The sequence below is a fragment of the Lissotriton vulgaris genome, chromosome 7 (assembly GCF_964263255.1).
Source record: "Lissotriton vulgaris chromosome 7, aLisVul1.2, whole genome shotgun sequence".
NCBI classification, from domain to species: domain Eukaryota; kingdom Metazoa; phylum Chordata; class Amphibia; order Caudata; family Salamandridae; genus Lissotriton; species Lissotriton vulgaris.
The window spans coordinates 706,473,909-706,493,912 of NC_141695.1; the positions used below are offsets into that span (position 1 = coordinate 706,473,909).

A 20,004-nucleotide genomic window follows, 5' to 3' on the forward strand; every position below is an offset into this window, starting at 1 on the left:
CGCGCGCTGTGGCCAGGCGCTGTCTCCTGGGAAGCGCAAGCACCACACACGCATGCGCATACACACACACACACAAGCGCCCATGCACGCACGCACATACATACATACAGAGACACCACCCCTGACACATACACACACGCGCGCACACACACAAGTGCACCGAGGCCCCCCCCCCCCGCCGTCACCGTCGCACACATACATACACACACACACACGAGCATACACACACACACACACACACACGTGCACCAATCCCGCTCCAGCCTTTTGGAACTTACCTTACCTCAGCACGCGGCGCCCAACCTCCTGCTGGCGCGGCCCCGGGGCTCTACACCGCTCACAGGAGCCCCGGGCCGCGAGACGCAACGACTCCGCCTGCCTCCTCTTCCGGTCTGAACGTGGCCCCACCCCCGTCACAGGCGACCGTGCCTGACTTCCGGGGCGGCCGCGATACTAAGAGACTGCTGGGGACAAAGTGTGGTCTGTGGAGTTACAATGGCTGCAAGCAAGGGGTGAGTGTGAAAGTGCCGACCTTATTTATCCTTTGTCACACCCGAGAGGCCTTTCTCGCTCTCGGGGTGTGCAGTGTGCACAGCGGTGATGGTCACAGGCGCGTCTCCGCCAGGGGGCGTCGTGCGGCGCAGCCAGCTGTAGCATTTGATTAGTGCCTAAACAATAGCGATGAGGGCCACGAGCGGTTATTTCGCAGAACAAAGATGCATTGCAGATTGCTTTATGTCGCGTCCATTGGCGCTTATTATGAGAAGTGTACGGGCCTGACGGAAAGTAATTGCTTTCCGCCGGTGTTTTGGTTGGCTGCCGTACATCAGGTAGCCTGTGTTCTCTTTGTATTCACGGGCGGCTTGTACAAGAGAATGGGCTGATTTCCCACAAGGGCATTCACGCTAATTAATTTAGTTATCTCAAGAGCTTAACAAGTTGGAGCCCATGCTGGCCGAGTAGCGGCGTTCTTCCACAGTACAATCACTTCATGGTATTTAAGATTAAGCGATGTTCCTTCCCCAGGCGAACGAGCTCACGTGGTCATCTCTGGGCGCGTCTTCGCTTCCCTCGGATTCTAACAGGGAGGTGTCCGCTTTCTGTATTTTTAGTGGTGAGTGGTGAGGGCAGAGTGGTGAGTGGTGAGTGCAGAGTGGTGAGTGGTGAGTGCAGAGTGGTGAGTGCAGAGTGGTGAGTGCAGAGTGGTGAGTGCAGAGTGGTGAGTGGTGAGTGCAGAGTGGTGAGTGCAGAGTGGTGAGTGCAGAGTGGTGAGTGCAGAGTGGTGAGTGCAGAGTGGTGAGTGCAGAGTGGTGAGTGCAGAGTGGTGAGTGCAGAGTGGTGAGTGCAGAGTGGTGAGTGCAGAGTGGTGAGTGCAGAGTGGTGAGTGCAGAGTGGTGAGTGCAGAGTGGTGAGTGCAGAGTGGTGAGTGCAGAGTGGTGAGTGCAGAGTGGTGAGTGCAGAGTGGTGAGTGCAGAGTGGTGAGTGCAGAGTGGTGAGGGCAGAGTGGTGAGGGCAGAGTGGTGAGGGCAGAGTGGTGAGTGCAGAGAGGTGAGTGCAGAGTGGTGAGGGCAGAGTGGTGAGGGCAGAGTGGTGAGTGCAGAGTGGTGAGTGCAGAGTGCAGAGTGGTGAGTGCAGAGTGGTGAGTGCAGAGTGGTGAGTGCAGAGTGGTGAGTGCAGAGTGGTGAGTGCAGAGTGGTGAGTGCAGAGTGGTGAGTGCAGAGTGGTGAGTGCAGAGTGGTGAGTGCAGAGTGGTGAGTGCAGAGTAGTGAGTGCAGAGTAGTGAGTGTGCAGAGTAGTGAGTGTGCAGAGTAGTGAGTGTGCAGAGTAGTGAGTGTGCAGAGTGAGTGTGCAGAGCAGTGAGTGCAGAGCAAGTGTGCAGAGCATTGTGTGCTGTTGAGTGCAGAGTGCTGTGTATTGGCAATGTTAATGACAATGCCCATTTATTTTTGATTTAAAGAAAAAAAATGTCATGAGCAATGCCAATAGCTCTACCTTTAATGATGCCGAGACCATTGCATTGCAAATGCTTGTTTAATACTAGCGCCTTCCTGTGAGGGCGGCCTGACCGTGCTGCGACAATAAAGTCTCTTCTTTCTACACCCTGGAGTGGACGATTTCAACAACACCCTTCTGCAACCTAGTTTTCTTTCGGGAAAGACAGTGTGACCTCTGGGACGCGTTTCACGTTCTTGATACAGATAAAATATTAATCTCATAACCGAGCCCATGACCCATCTTTGCGAAGGAGAAGAGCAATGAGGAGGCAAAGTCGCTGCATTAACTATTTGTGGTTCTCACTCTCCCCACTTCCAAGGACTTATTCTGCTAGTTTGCCCGCTGTCCAGTACTGAGGTGTGTCCTTACTTAACACCACTACATGCCTTCTCTGTAGTTGTGAGTAGGGACTGCAGGCCTCAGATTTCCAGAACATGCCTCAATGGCAATAATAGGCCTGTGGCTAACTGCCTTTACGAAAGCATCTATTGTGTGTCTTTGCTAGCAAAAATAAACTATTCCTTGTAAGGGTAAATGTATTCCTGCTACAAGGTCACATAGTTTTCGTATATTTGACAGCAAATATAGGTTGACCTTTTCAATATGTCCAGCGCCATTTGCTCAGCTTACTATATACATTAATTAAGTCTTATATACTCACCTGCCCAGCAAGCATTTCATATAGCAACACTCCGTAGGCCCACCAGTCCACCGATTTCCCATAGGGTTGGTAAGCAATAATCTGTGCAAGAAAAGAAAATGGAAAGGAAATATTACTGGTACTGTCAATGATAACAGTGTAAACGGCAATGCATGGTGCCTTTCTACAGCCTACACTGACAGGCCAGAGAAGCTCAATACAAACAGCAATTGAATTCTAATGCTAGCTTTTAACAGGCAACGCTCCCATGATCTGCACACAGCAGGTTCGATTACATGGCTCTTGTCTCCTCTGGTGCGCGCTATTAGACTGTTCCTTACCTTCTCGAGCACTTAGAGCACAGTCCATGGCCACACAGGTCACTTGTAATATTATTAGCCGCTCTCTTGTTATCACACTGCTCAGGAAGCTTCACAAACATGCATACCAGTGGCGGTTCCTCCACAATGGCGGAGGAGCGTCACCCCACTGCCTGGCTCAGAGCCAGCAAATGTAAAATAAAACAATGCTCTTGCATCGCTTTATTTTACATTTTCCGGCTCTTAGCCAGCGGTGTTGGGAGGGGCGGAGCCAAGGCACAGGAAGGAGTAGGCCTGGGCGGTACATTGCATTCCGCTCACGGACTTTGCGGAATTTGGGTATTTTCGCGTTCCGCGGAGAATGCAAAATTGCCCAAAATTCTGTGCTCCGCGACTTCACGAATTTTTTTGCTTTTTCGCGTTCTCAAAATGCATGTTCGTGAGATATTTCCCCCGAGCACGCAAACAGCAATTGCGAACTGGAAAAAAGCACTGCGAACAAGCAATTCCGCGCGTTCGCGGAATCTCTGCGTGTTCGCAGAGATTTTTTACCGTTTCGCAGAGATTTGCGTAACGCGATTATGCAAATTCCGCCCACCCCTAGGAAGGAGGGGGAGAGTGCTACAAGCACTCTACTCTTAAAGTGCGCATATGTGTTTTGACTGGCTGTCTCAGGCCGACCAAAACGCACATGCGCACTTAGGATTTCTCCAGCCCAGCTGCATTGAGCAGCCGGGCTGGAGAAACCCCTCAGACTCTCTGGTCTGAGCAGGGCGTCTGTCCTGACTGCTCAGACAAGTCCATGTGCTGCTCTACAACAAGGAGATTGGATGAGAGTCTGGGGCCCAGAGGCTGCTAGTACCCAGAAAGAGGCAATGGCGGCGAACGCAACACAATGACTGAGATGGCCGGCGGCAAAAGGTACGTTTTTAAAAATGTAATATTGCCCCCCGCGCATGACCCACCCGCCTCACCATCCTTAGTTTATGGTGGCCACCACTGATGCATACACCATCATTTCAAGTGATGTTCATTAAAAGGGTCTCAGCGCTCATTTTACACAAATTATTAATAAAGACAAGATATTCTAGTGACCCAACAAAATATTTAGCTAGAGCAAAATAACTACGAGTAAAGTTCAAGTTGGGAGAGTGTTTCAATGTCAAAGGAGCCACATTATGACTTTGAAGTGTTGAGTACTGTGAAACATCCCAAGTATTGGCGCAAAATTTGCCCCATCCTCAAAATGGCAATAATTCCAGAGGTTTGTTTCGTGTAGCATATTAGTCGCGTATAGTACATACTTTGAACAGAGTCACCTTGAGATGTTTTAGAGCTCTGGAGTGGAGGCTGAACATAGTTCGACGTTCTTGCAGTGTCTGTCATATGGTCAATAAGGAGTTTAGAATACATGGTTATCCAATCCTTGCCTTCTCTGTAGAGCACACAGAGACAACCACTGACAAAGCCATGGGTCCTGGCTCAGTTGTTGTTTTATACATCTGGATGCAATGACAAACTTCGGAGTGATACCACTATACCAGTCCGGTGACACTATGGAAATCATAGAAATGTAGTTTATGTTATGCCACGCCTCTAAGTACATAGTCCACTCCCTTTTTAGAGTCTCCCTACATTTGCTATACCACTTAAAGCCCTGGGTACATGTGTAGAGTTTGGGGTGATGGAAAAAAAACTGGACAGTACGAAGGCCAGAGTGACCCCAGCTGAATAAAGAGGTGGGCAGAATATATAAATACAAAGTAGTAACGGATGCTCTTTCCGATGCAGAAAACATTATGTAAAAGAGGTTGGGTCCTGGCTTCAGCATATTCGAGAAGCCATTTCACTCCATGGAACAGTATATCCTGTCAGATACGTCACTCAAAGTACCCTAATTTGTGACTCCGAACCAGAGACAATGGGCACCACCGCGCTCTGTAAAATCGGAGCACAGATGTTCTATTCAGTATACCCTGCATTTATTTTGTGTCGCTGGAATGTAAACACGTTGCAGCCCAGCTGCCTAAAAATAAAGCTGTCAGGCACCGAGCTTTGCGGTGCGCACCCCTCATTTTCAGCTCCACAAACGTGCTTGGCTGGACACTCCACGCTGACGGCCGAACAAGCGAGAAGATTGCAGCCTTTTGAGATGTAATAACAGGATGTGCTTTGCCCGCGCACTGGCGTCTCCCTCGAGCGGCGGGCAGTCTGTCACCTCTCGAGTGGGGACGGCAGCGCTCGTGCGTGCTAGCAACTGGAAGGAGGGGGTGCCAAGCCAAGAGTATAATGCTTACACCTGAACCTAAAATATCCCGATGCGATACTTTCAATCCGTCATTTCTTGATAATAACCCCTTCAAAATGACACAAACTGTTTGACGTTGCTCTTCGTGACATCCAAGCACTCTCCGACAGGCAGACAGGGAGGGATTGGGAAGGCGGGTAGTCGGGCATTGGGCTATGCACGGTGCCTCAGGCTCGTCTGTGGGCCGATTTGTTGGGCCTCTATAAACCGATCCACAGAAATGTACTATCTTCCCTGGACCAGGACCTGTGAAGAGTCACCATTCTCATGCGCACTCCCCTGCCAAGCTGTCAGACTGCGGTTGGGGGCCAGGTGTTGTTCTGGACTTTAAGGCATTCTCACCTCGGCCCTCTGCCTCGCATGGCGGCCCGGACCGGCCAGGCCCAGAAGCAGTGTCATTCCCCTGCTGGGCCATCACTTTCAGGCCATGGGGGGAATGACACTGCTCGTCTCCGGGCACTTTACACGCAGCAGAGACCAGTGTCACATGCATTACGTGTTACGCCGTGCAAAAGTATCCACCAAGCAGGGCTTCATATTTGTGCACCGGAGTGAATTTAAATTTTTGAACATTAGGCTGTCGCAGTCACAAACGAAATCAGTATGTGTACGTACGCACATGTGTATGTGTGAGGACATCTTAGTCCATCGCAGGCCTCAGTATTTTGTAAAAATGACCCCACTTTGACCTTTCTTTTATGCGTTCTTAAATGCCTGATCTCCATGTAGTTTGTTTTGAGGTTTTCCAACTGTGGCCTTGCACGCACAATGAGTGTAGGGGCTTGCGAAGACCAATTTAACTTCCAGTGTCGCATGACCTTCTACACGCCCACCCGCCAGCTACGATCGACCAGCCACACACTCGCCACCGTACCACGCATCCGCAGAGCCACCACCGGAGGAAGATCCTTCTCCTACCTGGCAGCCAAGACTTGGAACTCCCTCCCCACCCACCTTCGACGAACCCAAGACCATCTCTCCTTCAGGAAGCAACTCAAGACCTGGCTGTTCGAGCAGTAACATACCCCTCTCCCCCAGCACCTTGAGACCCTCCCGGGCGAGTAGCGCGCTTTACAAATGCCGTGATTGATTGATTGATTGAGTGTTACAATCGCAAGGAGGACGTAATATGGTTCATAACTCCATGCAATGTTACATTGAGTGGGGGTGGTAATATCATTTATAGCAATAACAACTGCAAAGATAAGTAGAATTCCATTCAAACATACATCACAAGCACAAGCATGAACAGTGAATATGGTATTCACAGCACAGAAAAACAAGCATTTACAAAGACAATATTTCTGGGTTTAATTAGGTCTGGGAGATATTCAAATTATGGTTAACTGTTAGAAATTGTTTTTCTGGTTGGCAGAGGTATGCACCCTGTCCAAGGAGAAACCACAGTCTTAGTCAGGGTAAGTTAAGTGCACACTAAAAGTTTACTTGTGTTCACCCTCTGGTAAAGTCAATAACAAGAACCCTGTACCCCGGACGTCGGATAACACTGTGTTATTTGGCGCTAATAATTAATCACCTGGAGAGAACACAACTGTCAACTTCCAGTTAAACATCCCCTCTTATGTAGTAAGGTATGCTAAATGCGTAACATCAGACAACAAATCTTTCTATAGATAAGGAAATTCCCAACAGTTTTCAACCAGACAGTAAAACAGAGACAAACGATGTCTGCTCCACTGAGACAGTACACCAAACCACACTTACTACCTGTGAAAAAAGTGTGATGAAACAGAATGACACCTCAGGTGCGCACACCCTCGGGGCCAACGGCAGATGTTACCAACCTAGGACCCCTTTCTCATCATTGGTAGTCATTCTAATTCAAAAAAGAAGAAAGTGTCCAAATCAAGCAACTTAGCATGCGAAAAATAAATAATTAAAGTGCAGGCAAGGAGCACTAGAAATCGCTCCTTAGAGTGACAAAACAAGTGATTAACATCACCAGGCACACCTGTGACACAATTTTTATTCTTAAATTAGGTGTGTTCTGATGAAATAAAAAGGTAATGGTTGAGAAAAGGGGGATGGTGATGAACAGAGTGTCTGAATTAAGCAGACCACTCTTACCCAGTCCAAAGATCAGGGCTTGATCCATCACCGTTTTTTAGCTCACTGCACCATCCCAGCTCAGAACCTGGCTACATGCAAATTAGTCTGTCCCTGGCCCAGTGCATCATGGGAACAGGGCAGACCAAACTACCAAGCCAATTCTTATACTGGGAAGGAAACAAGCTTCCGGGGACCGGTTTCTGGCATTTCAGCCGTCTTCGGCCCGGCTTGCTTGAATCCTGATGGTGCAGTGAGCAAGGGACTCATGTCCGAGTATACCCTTCCACGCTTATGGTGGACAAAATGATTCAGAAAAGGGGGTGGTGATGAACAGAGTGTCTGAATTAAGCAGACCACTCTTACCCAGTCCAAACATCAGGGCTTGATCCATCACCGTTTTTTAGCTCACTGCACCATCCCAGCTCAGAACCTGGCTACATGCAAATTAGTCTATACCTGGCCCAGTGCATCATGGGAACAGGGCAGACCAAACTACCAAGCCAGTCCACCATAAGCGTGGAAGGGTATACTCAGATCTGAGTCCCTTTCTCATTGCACCATCAGGATTCAAGCAAGCCGGGCCGACGACGGCTGAAATGCCAGAAACCGGTCCCCGGAAGCTTGTTTCCTTCCTAGTATAAGAATTGGCTTGGTAGTTTGGTTTGCCCTGTTCCCATCATGCACTGGGACCGGAACAGACTAATTTGCATGTAGCCAGGTTCTGAGCTGGGATGGTGCAGTGAGCTAAAAAACGGTGATGGATCAAGCCCTGATCTTTGGACTGGGTAAGAGTGGTCTGCTTAATTCAGACACTCTGTCATCACCACCCCCTTTTCTGAATCATTTTGTCCACCATAAGCGTGGAAGGGTATACTCAGATGTGAGTCCCTTGCTCATTGCACCATCAGGATTCAAGCAAGCCGGGCCGACGACGGCTGAAATGCCAGAAACCGGTCCCCGGAAGCTTGTTTCCTTCCCAGTATAAGAATTGGCTTGGTAGTTTGGTTTGCCCTGTTCCCATCATGCACTGGGACAGGAACAGACTAATTTGCATGTAGCCAGGTTCTGAGCTGGGATGGTGCAGTGAGCTAAAAAACGGTGATGGAACAAGCCCTGATCTTTGGAGGTAAGAGTGGTCTGCTTAATTCAGACACTCTGTTCACCACCACCCCCTTTTCTGAATAATTTTGTCCACCATAAGCGTGGAAGGGTATAATCAGATGTGGGTCCCTTGCTCATTGCACCATCAGGATTCAAGCAAGCCGGGCCGACGACGGCTGAAATGCCAGAAACCGGTCCCCGGAGGCTTGTTTCCTTCCCAGTATAAGAATTGGCTTGGTAGTTTGGTTTGCCCTGTTCCCATCATGCACTGGGACAGGAACAGACTAATTTGCATGTAGCCAGGTTCTGAGCTGGGATGGTGCAGTGAGCTAAAAAACGGTGATGGATCAAGCCCTGATCCTTGGACTGGGTAAGAGTGGTCTGCTTAATTCAGACACTCTGTTCATCACCACCCCCTTTTGTGAATCATTTTGTCCACCATAAGCGTGGAAGGGTATACTCAGATGTGAGTCCCTTGCTCATTGCACAATCAGGATTTAAGCAAGCCGGGCCGACGATGGCTGAAATGCCAGAAACCGGTCCACGGAAGCTTGTTTCCTTCCCAGTATAAGAATTGGCTTGGTAGTTTGGTTTGCCCTGTTCCCATCATGCACTGGGACAGGAACAGACTAATTTGCATGTAGCCAGGTTCTGAGCTGGGATGGTGCAGTGAGCTAAAAAACGGTGATGGATCAAGCCCTGATCTTTGGACTGGGTAAGAGTGGTCTGCTTAATTCAGACACTCTGTTCATCACCACCCCCTTTTCTGAATCATTTTGTCCACCATAAGCGTGGAAGGGTATACTCAGATGTGAGTCCCTTGCTCATTGCACCATCAGGATTCAAGCAAAACGGGCCGACAACGGCTGAAATAACAGAAACCGGTCCCCGGAAGCTTGTTTCCTTCCCAGTATAAGAATTGGCTTGGTAGTTTGGTTTGCCCTGTTCCCATCATGCACTGGGACAGGAACAGACTAATTTGCCTGTAGCCAGGTTCTGAGCTGGGATGGTGCAGTGAGCTAAAAAACGGTGATGGATCAAGCCCTGATCTTTGGACTGGGTAAGAGTGGTCTGCTTAATTCAGACACTCTGTTCATCACCACCCCCTTTTCTGAATCATTTTGTCCACCATAAGCGTGGAAGGGTATACTCAGATGTGAGTCCCTTGCTCATTGCACCATCAGGATTCAAGCAAGCCGGGCCGACGACGGCTGAAATGCCAGAAACCGGTCCCCGGAAGCTTGTTTCCTTCCCAGTATAAGAATTGGCTTGGTAGTTTGGTTTGCCCTGTTCCCATCATGCACTGGGACAGGAACAGACAAATTTGCATGTAGCCAGGTTCTGAGCTTGGATGGTGCAGTGAGCTAAAAAACGGTGATGGATCAAGCCCTGATCTTTGAACTGGGTAAGAGTGGTCTGCTTAATTCAGACACTCTGTCCATCACCACCCCCTTTTCTGAATCATTTTGTCCACCATAAGCGTGGAAGGGTATACTCAGATGTGAGTCCCTTGCTCATTGCACCATCAGGATTCAAGCAAGCCAGGCCGACGATGGCTGAAATGCCAGAAACCGGTCCCCGGAAGCTTGTTTCCTTCCCAGTATAAGAATTGGCTTGGTAGTTTGGTTTGCCCTGTTCCCATCATGCACTGGGACAGGAACAGACTAATTTGCATGTAGCCAGGTTCTGAGCTGGGATGGTGCAGTGAGCTAAAAAACGGTGATGGATCAAGCCCTGATCTTTGGACTGGGTAAGAGTGGTCTGCTTAATTCAGACACTCTGTTCATCACCACCCCCTTTTCTGAATCATTTTGTCCACCATAAGCGTGGAAGGGTATACTCAGATGTGAGTCCCTTGCTCATTGCACCATCAGGATTCAAGCAAGCCGGGCCGACGACGGCTGAAATGCCAGAAACCGGTCCCCGGAAGCTTGTTTCCTTCCCAGTATAAGAATTGGCTTGGTAGTTTGGTTTGCCCTGTTCCCATCATGCACTGGGACAGGAACAGACTAATTTGCATGTAGCCAGGTTCTGCGCTGGGATGGTGCAGTGAGCTAAAAAACGGTGATGGATCAAGCCCTGATCTTTGGACTGGGTAAGAGTGGTCTGCTTAATTCAGACACTCTGTTCATCACCACCCCCTTTTCTGAATCATTTTGTCCACCATAAGCGTGGAAGGGTATACTCAGATGTGAGTCCCTTGCTCATTGCACCATCAGGATTCAAGCAAGCCGGGCCGACGATGGCTGAAATGCCAGAAACCGGTCCCCGGAAGCTTGTTTCCTTCCCAGTATAAGAATTGGCTTGGTAGTTTGGTTTGCCCTGTTCCCATCATGCACTGGGACAGGAACAGACTAATTTGCATGTAGCCAGGTTCTGAGCTGGGATGGTGCAGTGAGCTAAAAAACGGTGATGGATCAAGCCCTGATCTTTGGACTGGGTAAGAGTGGCTGCTTAATCCAGACACTCTGTTCATCACCACCCCCTTTTGTGAATCATTTTGTCCACCATAAGCGTGGAAGGGTATACTCAGATGTGAGTCCCTTGCTCATAGCACCATCAGGATTCAAGCAAGCCGGGCCGACGATGGCTGAAATGCCAGAAACCGGTCCACGGAAGCTTGTTTCCTTCCCAGTATAAGAATTGGCTTGGTAGTTTGGTTTACCCTGTTCCCATCGTGCACTGGGACAGGAACAGACTAATTTGCATGTAGCCAGGTTCTGAGCTGGGATGGTGCAGTGAGCTAAAAAACGGTGATGGATCAAGCCCTGATCTTTGGACTGGGTAAGAGTGGTCTGCTTAATTCAGACACTCTGTCATCACCACCCCCTTTTCTGAATCATTTTGTCCACCATAAGCGTGGAAGGGTATAATCAGATGTGGGTCCCTTGCTCATTGCACCATCAGGATTCAAGCAAGCCGGGCCGACGATGGCTGAAATGCCAGAAACCCGTCCCCGGAAGCTTGTTTCCTTCCCAGTATAAGAATTGGCTTGGTAGTTTGGTTTGCCCTGTTCCCATCATGCACTGGGACAGGAACAGACTAATTTGCATGTAGCCAGGTTCTGAGCTGGGATGGTGCAGTGAGCTAAAAAACGGTGATGGAACAAGCCCTGATCTTTGGAGGTAAGAGTGGTCTGCTTAATTCAGACACTCTGTTCACCACCACCCCCGTTTCTGAATAATTTTGTCCACCATAAGCGTGGAAGGGTATAATCAGATGTGGGTCCCTTGCTCATTGCACCATCAGGATTCAAGCAAGCCGGGCCGACGACGGCTGAAATGCCAGAAACCGGTCCCCGGAGGCTTGTTTCCTTCCCAGTATAAGAATTGGCTTGGTAGTTTGGTTTGCCCTGTTCCCATCATGCACTGGGACAGGAACAGACTAATTTGCATGTAGCCAGGTTCTGAGCTGGGATGGTGCAGTGAGCTAAAAAACGGTGATGGATCAAGCCCTGATCTTTGGACTGGGTAAGAGTGGTCTGCTTAATTCAGACACTCTGTTCATCACCACCCCCTTTTGTGAATCATTTTGTCCACCATAAGCATGGAAGGGTATACTCAGATGTGAGTCCCTTGCTCATTGCACCATCAGGATTCAAGCAAGCCGGGCCGACGATGGCTGAAATGCCAGAAACCGGTCCACGGAAGCTTGTTTCCTTCCCAGTATAAGAATTGGCTTGGTAGTTTGGTTTGCCCTGTTCCCATCATGCACTGGGACAGGAACAGACTAATTTGCATGTAGCCAGGTTCTGAGCTGGGATGGTGCAGTGAGCTAAAAAACGGTGATGGATCAAGCCCTGATCTTTGGACTGGGTAAGAGTGGTCTGCTTAATTCAGACACTCTGTTCATCACCACCCCCTTTTCTGAATCATTTTGTCCACCATAAGCGTGGAAGGGTATACTCAGATGTGAGTCCCTTGCTCATTGCACCATCAGGATTCAAGCAAAACGGGCCGACGACGGCTGAAATGCCAGAAACCGGTCCCCGGAAGCTTGTTTCCTTCCCAGTATAAGAATTGGCTTGGTAGTTTGGTTTGCCCTGTTCCCATCATGCACTGGGACAGGAACAGACTAATTTGCATGTAGCCAGGTTCTGAGCTGGGATGGTGCAGTGAGCTAAAAAACGGTGATGGATCAAGCCCTGATCTTTGGACTGGGTAAGAGTGGTCTGCTTAATTCAGACACTCTGTTCATCACCACCCCCTTTTCTGAATCATTTTGTCAACCATAAGCGTGGAAGGGTATACTCAGATGTGAGTCCCTTGCTCATTGCACCATCAGGATTCAAGCAAGCCGGGCCGACGACGGCTGAAATGCCAGAAACCGGTCCCCGGAAGCTTGTTTCCTTCCCAGTATAAGAATTGGCTTGGTAGTTTGGTTTGCCCTGTTCCCATCATGCACTGGGACAGGAACAGACAAATTTGCATGTAGCCAGGTTCTGAGCTTGGATGGTGCAGTGAGCTAAAAAACGGTGATGGATCAAGCCCTGATCTTTGAACTGGGGAAAGAGTGGTCTGCTTAATTCAGACACTCTGTTCATCACCACCCCCTTTTCTGAATCATTTTGTCCACCATAAGCGTGGAAGGGTATACTCAGATGTGAGTCCCTTGCTCATTGCACCATCAGGATTCAAGCAAGCCGGGCCGACGATGGCTGAAATGCCAGAAACCGGTCCCCGGAAGCTTGTTTCCTTCCCAGTATAAGAATTGGCTTGGTAGTCTGGTTTGCCCTGTTCCCATCATGCACTGGGACAGGAACAGACTAATTTGCATGTAGCCAGGTTCTGAGCTGGGATGGTGCAGTGAGCTAAAAAACGGTGATGGATCAAGCCCTGATCTTTGGACTGGGTAAGAGTGGTCTGCTTAATTCAGACACTCTGTTCATCACCACCCCCTTTGTGGTGAGCCCTGACGAATCTGCCAGAAGGTGTGAAGGCAGAGAAACATGTTGGCCCGTGAGATGTCATTCTGTTTCATCACACTTTTTTCACAGGTAGTAAGTGTGGTTTGGTGTACTGTCTCAGTGGAGCAGACATCGTTTATGTCTCTGTGTGACTGTCTGGTTGAAAACTGTTGGGAATTTCCTTATCTATAGAAAGATTTGTTGTCGGATGTGACGCATTTAGCATACCTTACTACATACGAGGGGATGCTTAACTGGAAGTTGACAGTTGTGTTCTCTCCAGGTGATTAATTATTAGCACCAAGTAACACAGTGTTAATCCATCCGGGGTACAGGGTTCTTGCTATTGACATTGTTTGAGTGGAGGGCTACCATGTTCTCACCCCCTTTTCCCTCCTTGTTGAAATATATTCACCCTCTGGTAGCCTGGCACAGAGCAGTCAAGGTAAACTAAAGAGGCAATGTGTAAAGTATAACTAAGTGGTGTCTCTCAGTACTGGACCCTTGGTGTGGCTTACGGGATCTCAAATCAAGCTGTTGACTCTTCACAATCGTGAACAGGCACATTTGCATGGAGACTGCGCAACTCGCACTGAAATCCAGCATGAGCCACCGCTAGCCCGCCTTTTTGCACAGCAGCAAAGACTGACCACGGGGGACCGCCAACGTGAAGCACCAGCACCCCACATCTGCGACGCCCGGTGTGCTCTTTGAGCCATGGCGACAACCGCCCACAACATCCTTTGTGCGCTCCCCAAACCCTCACCACTACAAACTGGACTCTTGGCACTAAACTTTTTTCCCCAAATCTTTATATTGACAATCTCAGTAAAAAGGTACAATAAAAATAGAGCATTGTTAAATACCTGAACATAATGTACATGGACACTTTATAGCCTCCCATCTATCCCCTCAATGCAATCCACAGCACTTCTCTGGCTCCGTCGGGCTGGCTGCTCACCCAAAGCGACAGTGGCTAGGACACCGCATATATTACCTCTCTATTCATTCACATGTTTCCAAATTCTAGCCCATTTTTGGGGGCAAGTTCGACTTTCATAGACCATCCTTTCAGCCAACATGCACCAGTCCATCTCGTGTTTCCAGTTACCTGTTCCGTTCCCCAAATTTTTGCTAGATTTAATTTGGCTACAACCAACCTGACCGTTAATCAAATACATTCCATGCAGAGCAAATCTGTTTCCCCCCAAACATTCAGGAGACAAAACTTCACTGCCGGGGCAAGGGAGGACCAGCATACTTTCCTCAGTCAACTACCACCACTCAGAAGCCCTGCAGTATTGGGAAATCCCAAACCATGTGGTAAAAGGTACCAGTGTGGTCACATCCTCGCATGTGGTCGACACTAGGCACCTTACCAATCTTAAACAACATTTTCATTTTTTTATAAACGTTATTTAGCATTTTAGTGTAAGACAAAGCAATGCAGTTAACCCAAATAATAGACAGCTCGGTTACAGTCATTTGGTATTTCGATATCAATTAACGTTGTGATTCAGTAACCATTTTAAACCCAGTTTAGGGGCCCGTAAAACTTTGTAGACTCCTAAAATGGGTTTAGTAAACTGCAAGTATTAGGAATCACAAACCCTCTGATTTTGTCAATCTATCAAATTTAGTACATTTAGCCCTTGGTTCTTACCACAAGAAATATTCTGTCTCAGAAGTGAAACATAGAATATTAGCAGTAAGATGGCCTGGATACGAAATATTTCACAAACAACTAATAATTGTTAGATTTGGGGGTCTCTAGTTGGCACATGTGCCACGTGTGACAAATAGGGACCCTTGCTTCAAGTCAGGGTAAGTGGTACACTCATAAAATAACCCCTGCTCACCCCCTTGTTAGCTTGGTACAAGCAGACAGGTTTATCTCAGAGGCAGTGTGTAAAGCATTTGTGAACACATACAGTAATCAATTGAAAACACAACAGATGGACACCACACAAGTTGTATATTAAAAATAAGTATTCTTTATATAGATTTAACACAAGACCACAAACCACAAAAGTCCACAATACTTTACTTAAAATGGTAGGTTTAGCTTAGTTCTCTTTAGATCTTAAAATGCGACACTTTGAGTCGATGTGACTGCAGCGACGGCTACACGCTTCTTCCTTGTTGCGAGACGCTTCTCTTGATGCGGTGCAATGCAACAGCTACAGCGGCGACATCCACGATGCGACGGCGACACGCTTCTTCGGGATTGCGGGACGTTTCTTGAGATGCGGTGCAATGCGACAGCTACAGCGGCGTCATCCATGATGCGATGGCAGCAGCTGTGACTGCGATAAGCTTCTACCTCTTGAGTCCCGCTTCCAGCTCCTTGCGACACGCAGTCCCTCAGAAGGCCCAAAACAGCAGCAGGCACTTCCAAAGAACTCTTGGGTAGCTGGGGGTTGAAGTCTGTTGTCCCTGAGACTTCAGCAGGAGGCAAGCTCTTCTCTCATGCCCTTGGAGATCCTTCACAAGTTGAGTAACGCGAACACAAAGTCCTTTCTCCTTTCTTTGTCAGGCAGGCAACCACTGCAGGCCAATCCCCCAGGCAGCACTTCAACTTGGTGATAGTCTCTCCTCAGTTTCATCAGGTTCCTCTCCTCAGCAAAGGTTTCTTCTTGTTGTGCAAAAGTGATCTAATATCTTGGGATCAGAGTCTCCCAATACTTATACCCCCAAATTCTTTGTCCTCTGATGGCAAAGGGGCCTTTCCCTAGTCTAAACCAGTTCTGGAACACTTTGTTGACATCTCTCCTTTTTTCCTTTCACAGGGCAGAGACATCAGACGCCCCACAGGAGATGGAGCCAGCATTGTGGAGGGAAGGCAGAGCCCTGGAGCACTCTGTTGACATGACTCCTTCTCTCCTTTCACAGTGCAGGGCAGAGACATCAGATGCACCACAGGAGGTGGAGCCAGCATTGTGAAGGGAAGGCACAGCCCTAGTCAGGTCCCAGGTGAAATTCCTCCCTCCCATTTAGATGCAGATCTCTCTATTCACCACTGGGCTAACTCGCCCTGTCTCCTGGAATCCCCCAGCCCTGTCACTCAAACTCCAGACAAGGAATACACAACCTAGCAGAGGCAGGCTTGGATAGTTAGACAAGAAAATACCCACTTTCTAAAAGTGGTATTTTCAAACACAGAATGTTAAAACTAACTTTACTAAAAGATGCATGTTATCATTCTGTGCTCAGGCATACTAAACCCGAATTTCTAGCTAGTTCCCTGAGTCAGTTAGGATTATAAGATGTAAAAATCTAACTGCCCATTCTGGCCTGTGGGGAATAGGTAGCCTTGCAAAGGTGACAAACGGAAATGGCTGTAATTCACAATTAGGACATGCCACACACATCAGGGCTGGTCCTACCTTATACTTACAATGCACCCTGCCCTTGGGCCTACCATAGGGGTGTCCGACATGAAGAAAAAGGGAAGGTTTAGGGACTGGCAAGTGGGTGCACTTGCCCAGTCAGCATGGCAGTAATAGACTGCACGCAGGCTCTGCAGTGGCAGACCAGAGACACACTTTTACAGGCTGCTTCAGTGGGTGGCACAACCAGTGCTGCAAGCCCACTAGCAGCATTTTATTTACAAGCCCTGGGCACACTCAGTGCACTGTACTAGGGTCTGACAAGTAAACCAAACCAGCCAATCATGGAGTCACTAATCCATACATCAATTTACAAAAGGGAGAGCATATGCACTTTAGCACTTATCAGCAGTGGTAAAGTGCCAGAGTCATAAAACCAACATAAACAGGTCAGACAAAATACAGGAGGAAGGCAAAAAGTTCAGGCATGACCCTGCAAAAAGGGCCAAGTCTAACAATAATCATCTGGAATATCTAATGTTTGCAAAAGACTATAAAAGTTCCTGTTTAAAACACATATATATTCAGTATATCAGGGGCAGCTGAGTAGCTACCCACGTACAAGACATTTTATCATACAGTGGTGTGGGGTTCAGAGGACCACTTAGTGGCCCTCGAAGTGGCCCTCGGAGCTCCACATCCCGGTAGGATAAAGTTTCAGATTTAAACAGCGCTTTTTCTTTAAATCCACCCTCATTTACAAAGTATGAACTGGTGCAATACCAACATCTAACTTTTACCTCAACATGTAATAAACTGTTCTACTTTTCAGCAGTTCACAATGCATCACTGGTAAAAGGGGGCCCAACCCTTAAATTGTCAAGGTAAAAAATATAGATGGAGACAGTGAAGAATAATTGCTTTAATAATGTTAATGTTAATGTTATTTGGCATTTGTTAAGCGCTCGTACGCCCGGAGGCTTCATGGCGCTGTAGTAAGGAACAGGCGTGGCCATCGGTGGGTGGAGATAAGGCGGTGGAGATAAGACCTATCTAATACATTTTCCATTTTACTCGTTGGTAGCCGAGTGCTTAATCCAGATGTATTTCATCCTGACAGACAGTTTGACCCTATTTTGAAGGAAAGCTGGGGTAAAATATCCCCCACTTTACACAGTATTAACAAAATAAGGTGGCTGGTTAAGGGCTCCTAATAAGGCACGCTCAGCCAGTGTGTAAGAAACTACAGTACATGAATGCGAATGAGAAAGATCATTGTTTTACCTCACACATTGCTCGTGCTTCGGTGCTTGGCAGCTCTTCGATGGACTCCGTCGAGGCTCTCGTTTATCAAGTGAGTCCCTCTTCTCTAGAGTGCCTGCTGCAGGATTCGAGACACGAGCTCGTTTCTACGTAATTACTGGCGCTGCATGGGCACTTTCTTCCTCCTCAAGCATTCAAATCACATTCAAGCAGATTAGTCATCGACGGAAGCAGTCTTGGTGGCATAACGGCAAAAGCCCTATTCAGACATCTGCATTACCTAGGAGGTACGTTCGCTCTCATAACGGAAGTGGCCACATAATAGGCGGGTCAGCATTTAGGGGAGTTCAGAGATCTCTGACTGGTTGGGTAAGGAACGAACCATTGTGATAGGGAGTTCGGGGTCTTCCACTGCCTTATGGGTCGGACCATTAGTTGACGCATGTGGACAACGTCAGAAAGTCAATGGAGATTTTTAGGGCAGATGAAATGGGCACGTTTTATAGAATGAAATACTGCTCCAGACCCTATATTTATGAGGTTTCCTGTAGGTGAACCTAAAAACCAGTTTTAAAAAGATAAAGCCAAAAAAACTGCACTGGTAGCAGAATTTATATATTTGTGAGGTTTTAATAATAACTATTCAAGTAAGAAACCGTACCCTCATTGGCAATCATCAGCATGCTATGTATGTGTGGTAATATAAAAGCTACCCACAGTACACAGACACATTCAGGCCCCCTCTAAGGCACTGGGGAATGAGGACAGTGCACCACAAGCAGGCTACTGGGCGCAATTTAATGGTTTTTATATGTTATCTCGAATGAAGAGGATGGCAAGTGTTCCCCGGTTGCCTGGAAAAGAGATTACCAAACGACAAAGTGCAGAGTGCCTGCACTCTCTTCCTACGTGGAGAAGTGTGGCTCACTGGTTAGAGGAGGCAGACCTGGAAGCAGAGGTCAGCCCGGGACCAGGGTTCAATTCCCGGCTCGGCGCGGTCTTGAGTCCTAAAATGTCCATGGACTCGACAATTCTCACTCTGGTGCCTACTCGATTCACGGGTTCACACTCTGCGACTCTGGGCAATAGCTTGCTTAATCTCCACAACGGCCCCTCGCGGTGGGATGCCTGGCTTTCACCTTGCGGATACCCTGCCGGGGTTATCTCACAGGGGAATACCAGGACGGGTTTCCTAAGCAAGGGCTTAGAAACCGCTCGGTGATTTGCGCTATATAAATTCCTGTACATTTACATTTACAGTGTGTGGCCGCTGTGCACAATGGTTCTGACAGTAGGCGACAGCCGCCTCTGACTAGATAGGTCAGAGATGTTCATCGCAGGTGGAAGTGGTCAGGTGGTGTGCGTTGGGGAAGTTGGAGTGAGCAGCAAATTATATGGTTGAGCATTTACTGATGGCTGGGTCCATCGTAAGCAAAGAATGCAACAAAATGTAGGCTGCTAGGTCTTGTACATACGATTGCCCTATGAGAGGGTGACACAGGAATGGAAAGACAGATACATTTTCTTGGGATAGGACATTGAGCAGCAAATGGTGTAAAGTTAACAAATCCAAACTAGACAATCTTTCGCAAGTCAAATCTGACTAAAGTAGAGTGGAGTAAGTGGGTGTGGGTCTGGGATGAATTGGGTGCAAGTGAACTACTGATGGTTTTGTTTTCTAACCAAGTTTTTAGTATTTTTATTCACACATGAACCACCAACGTTTTATATTACAATAGAGTTATTACTCACATACGAGATGCCCTGGAACCAAATGCGTTACTACTTAGACCATCTCAACATCTCTGTAAAGACTAGACAGCCCAGGCCAGTTTAATTCCAGGGTATACTGAAGTGGCTAATGGAACCCAAATGCAGACTGAGTAGTGTTAATCTGGTACCTTGCTAAAGGCATGGCCGGTCGGTGAATAATGATCACAACAGATTAGGAGTTAACCACAAGTGATGCAATCAAGTAATGGTGATTTATAGATGCTACAGCTTTTATTTTTCATTGGAAGTTATGGTGTAAAAGAAGATGCCATATTCCTGGCAGGGGTATATCTTCATTG

General features: G+C 47.9%; 1 protein-coding gene across 1 annotated transcript in view; it reads right to left on the reverse strand.

Moving 5' to 3' along the window:
• PRKCA (protein kinase C alpha) overlaps positions 1 to 20,004 on the reverse strand; it is a 1,234,993-nt gene that overhangs the window by 88,509 nt on the left and 1,126,480 nt on the right. Inside the window, exon 14 of the mRNA XM_086930938.1 lies at positions 2,657 to 2,737. Within this exon, the coding sequence (XP_086787064.1) occupies positions 2,657 to 2,737 (81 nt within the window). The remainder of the gene's footprint in view (positions 1 to 2,656; positions 2,738 to 20,004) is intronic.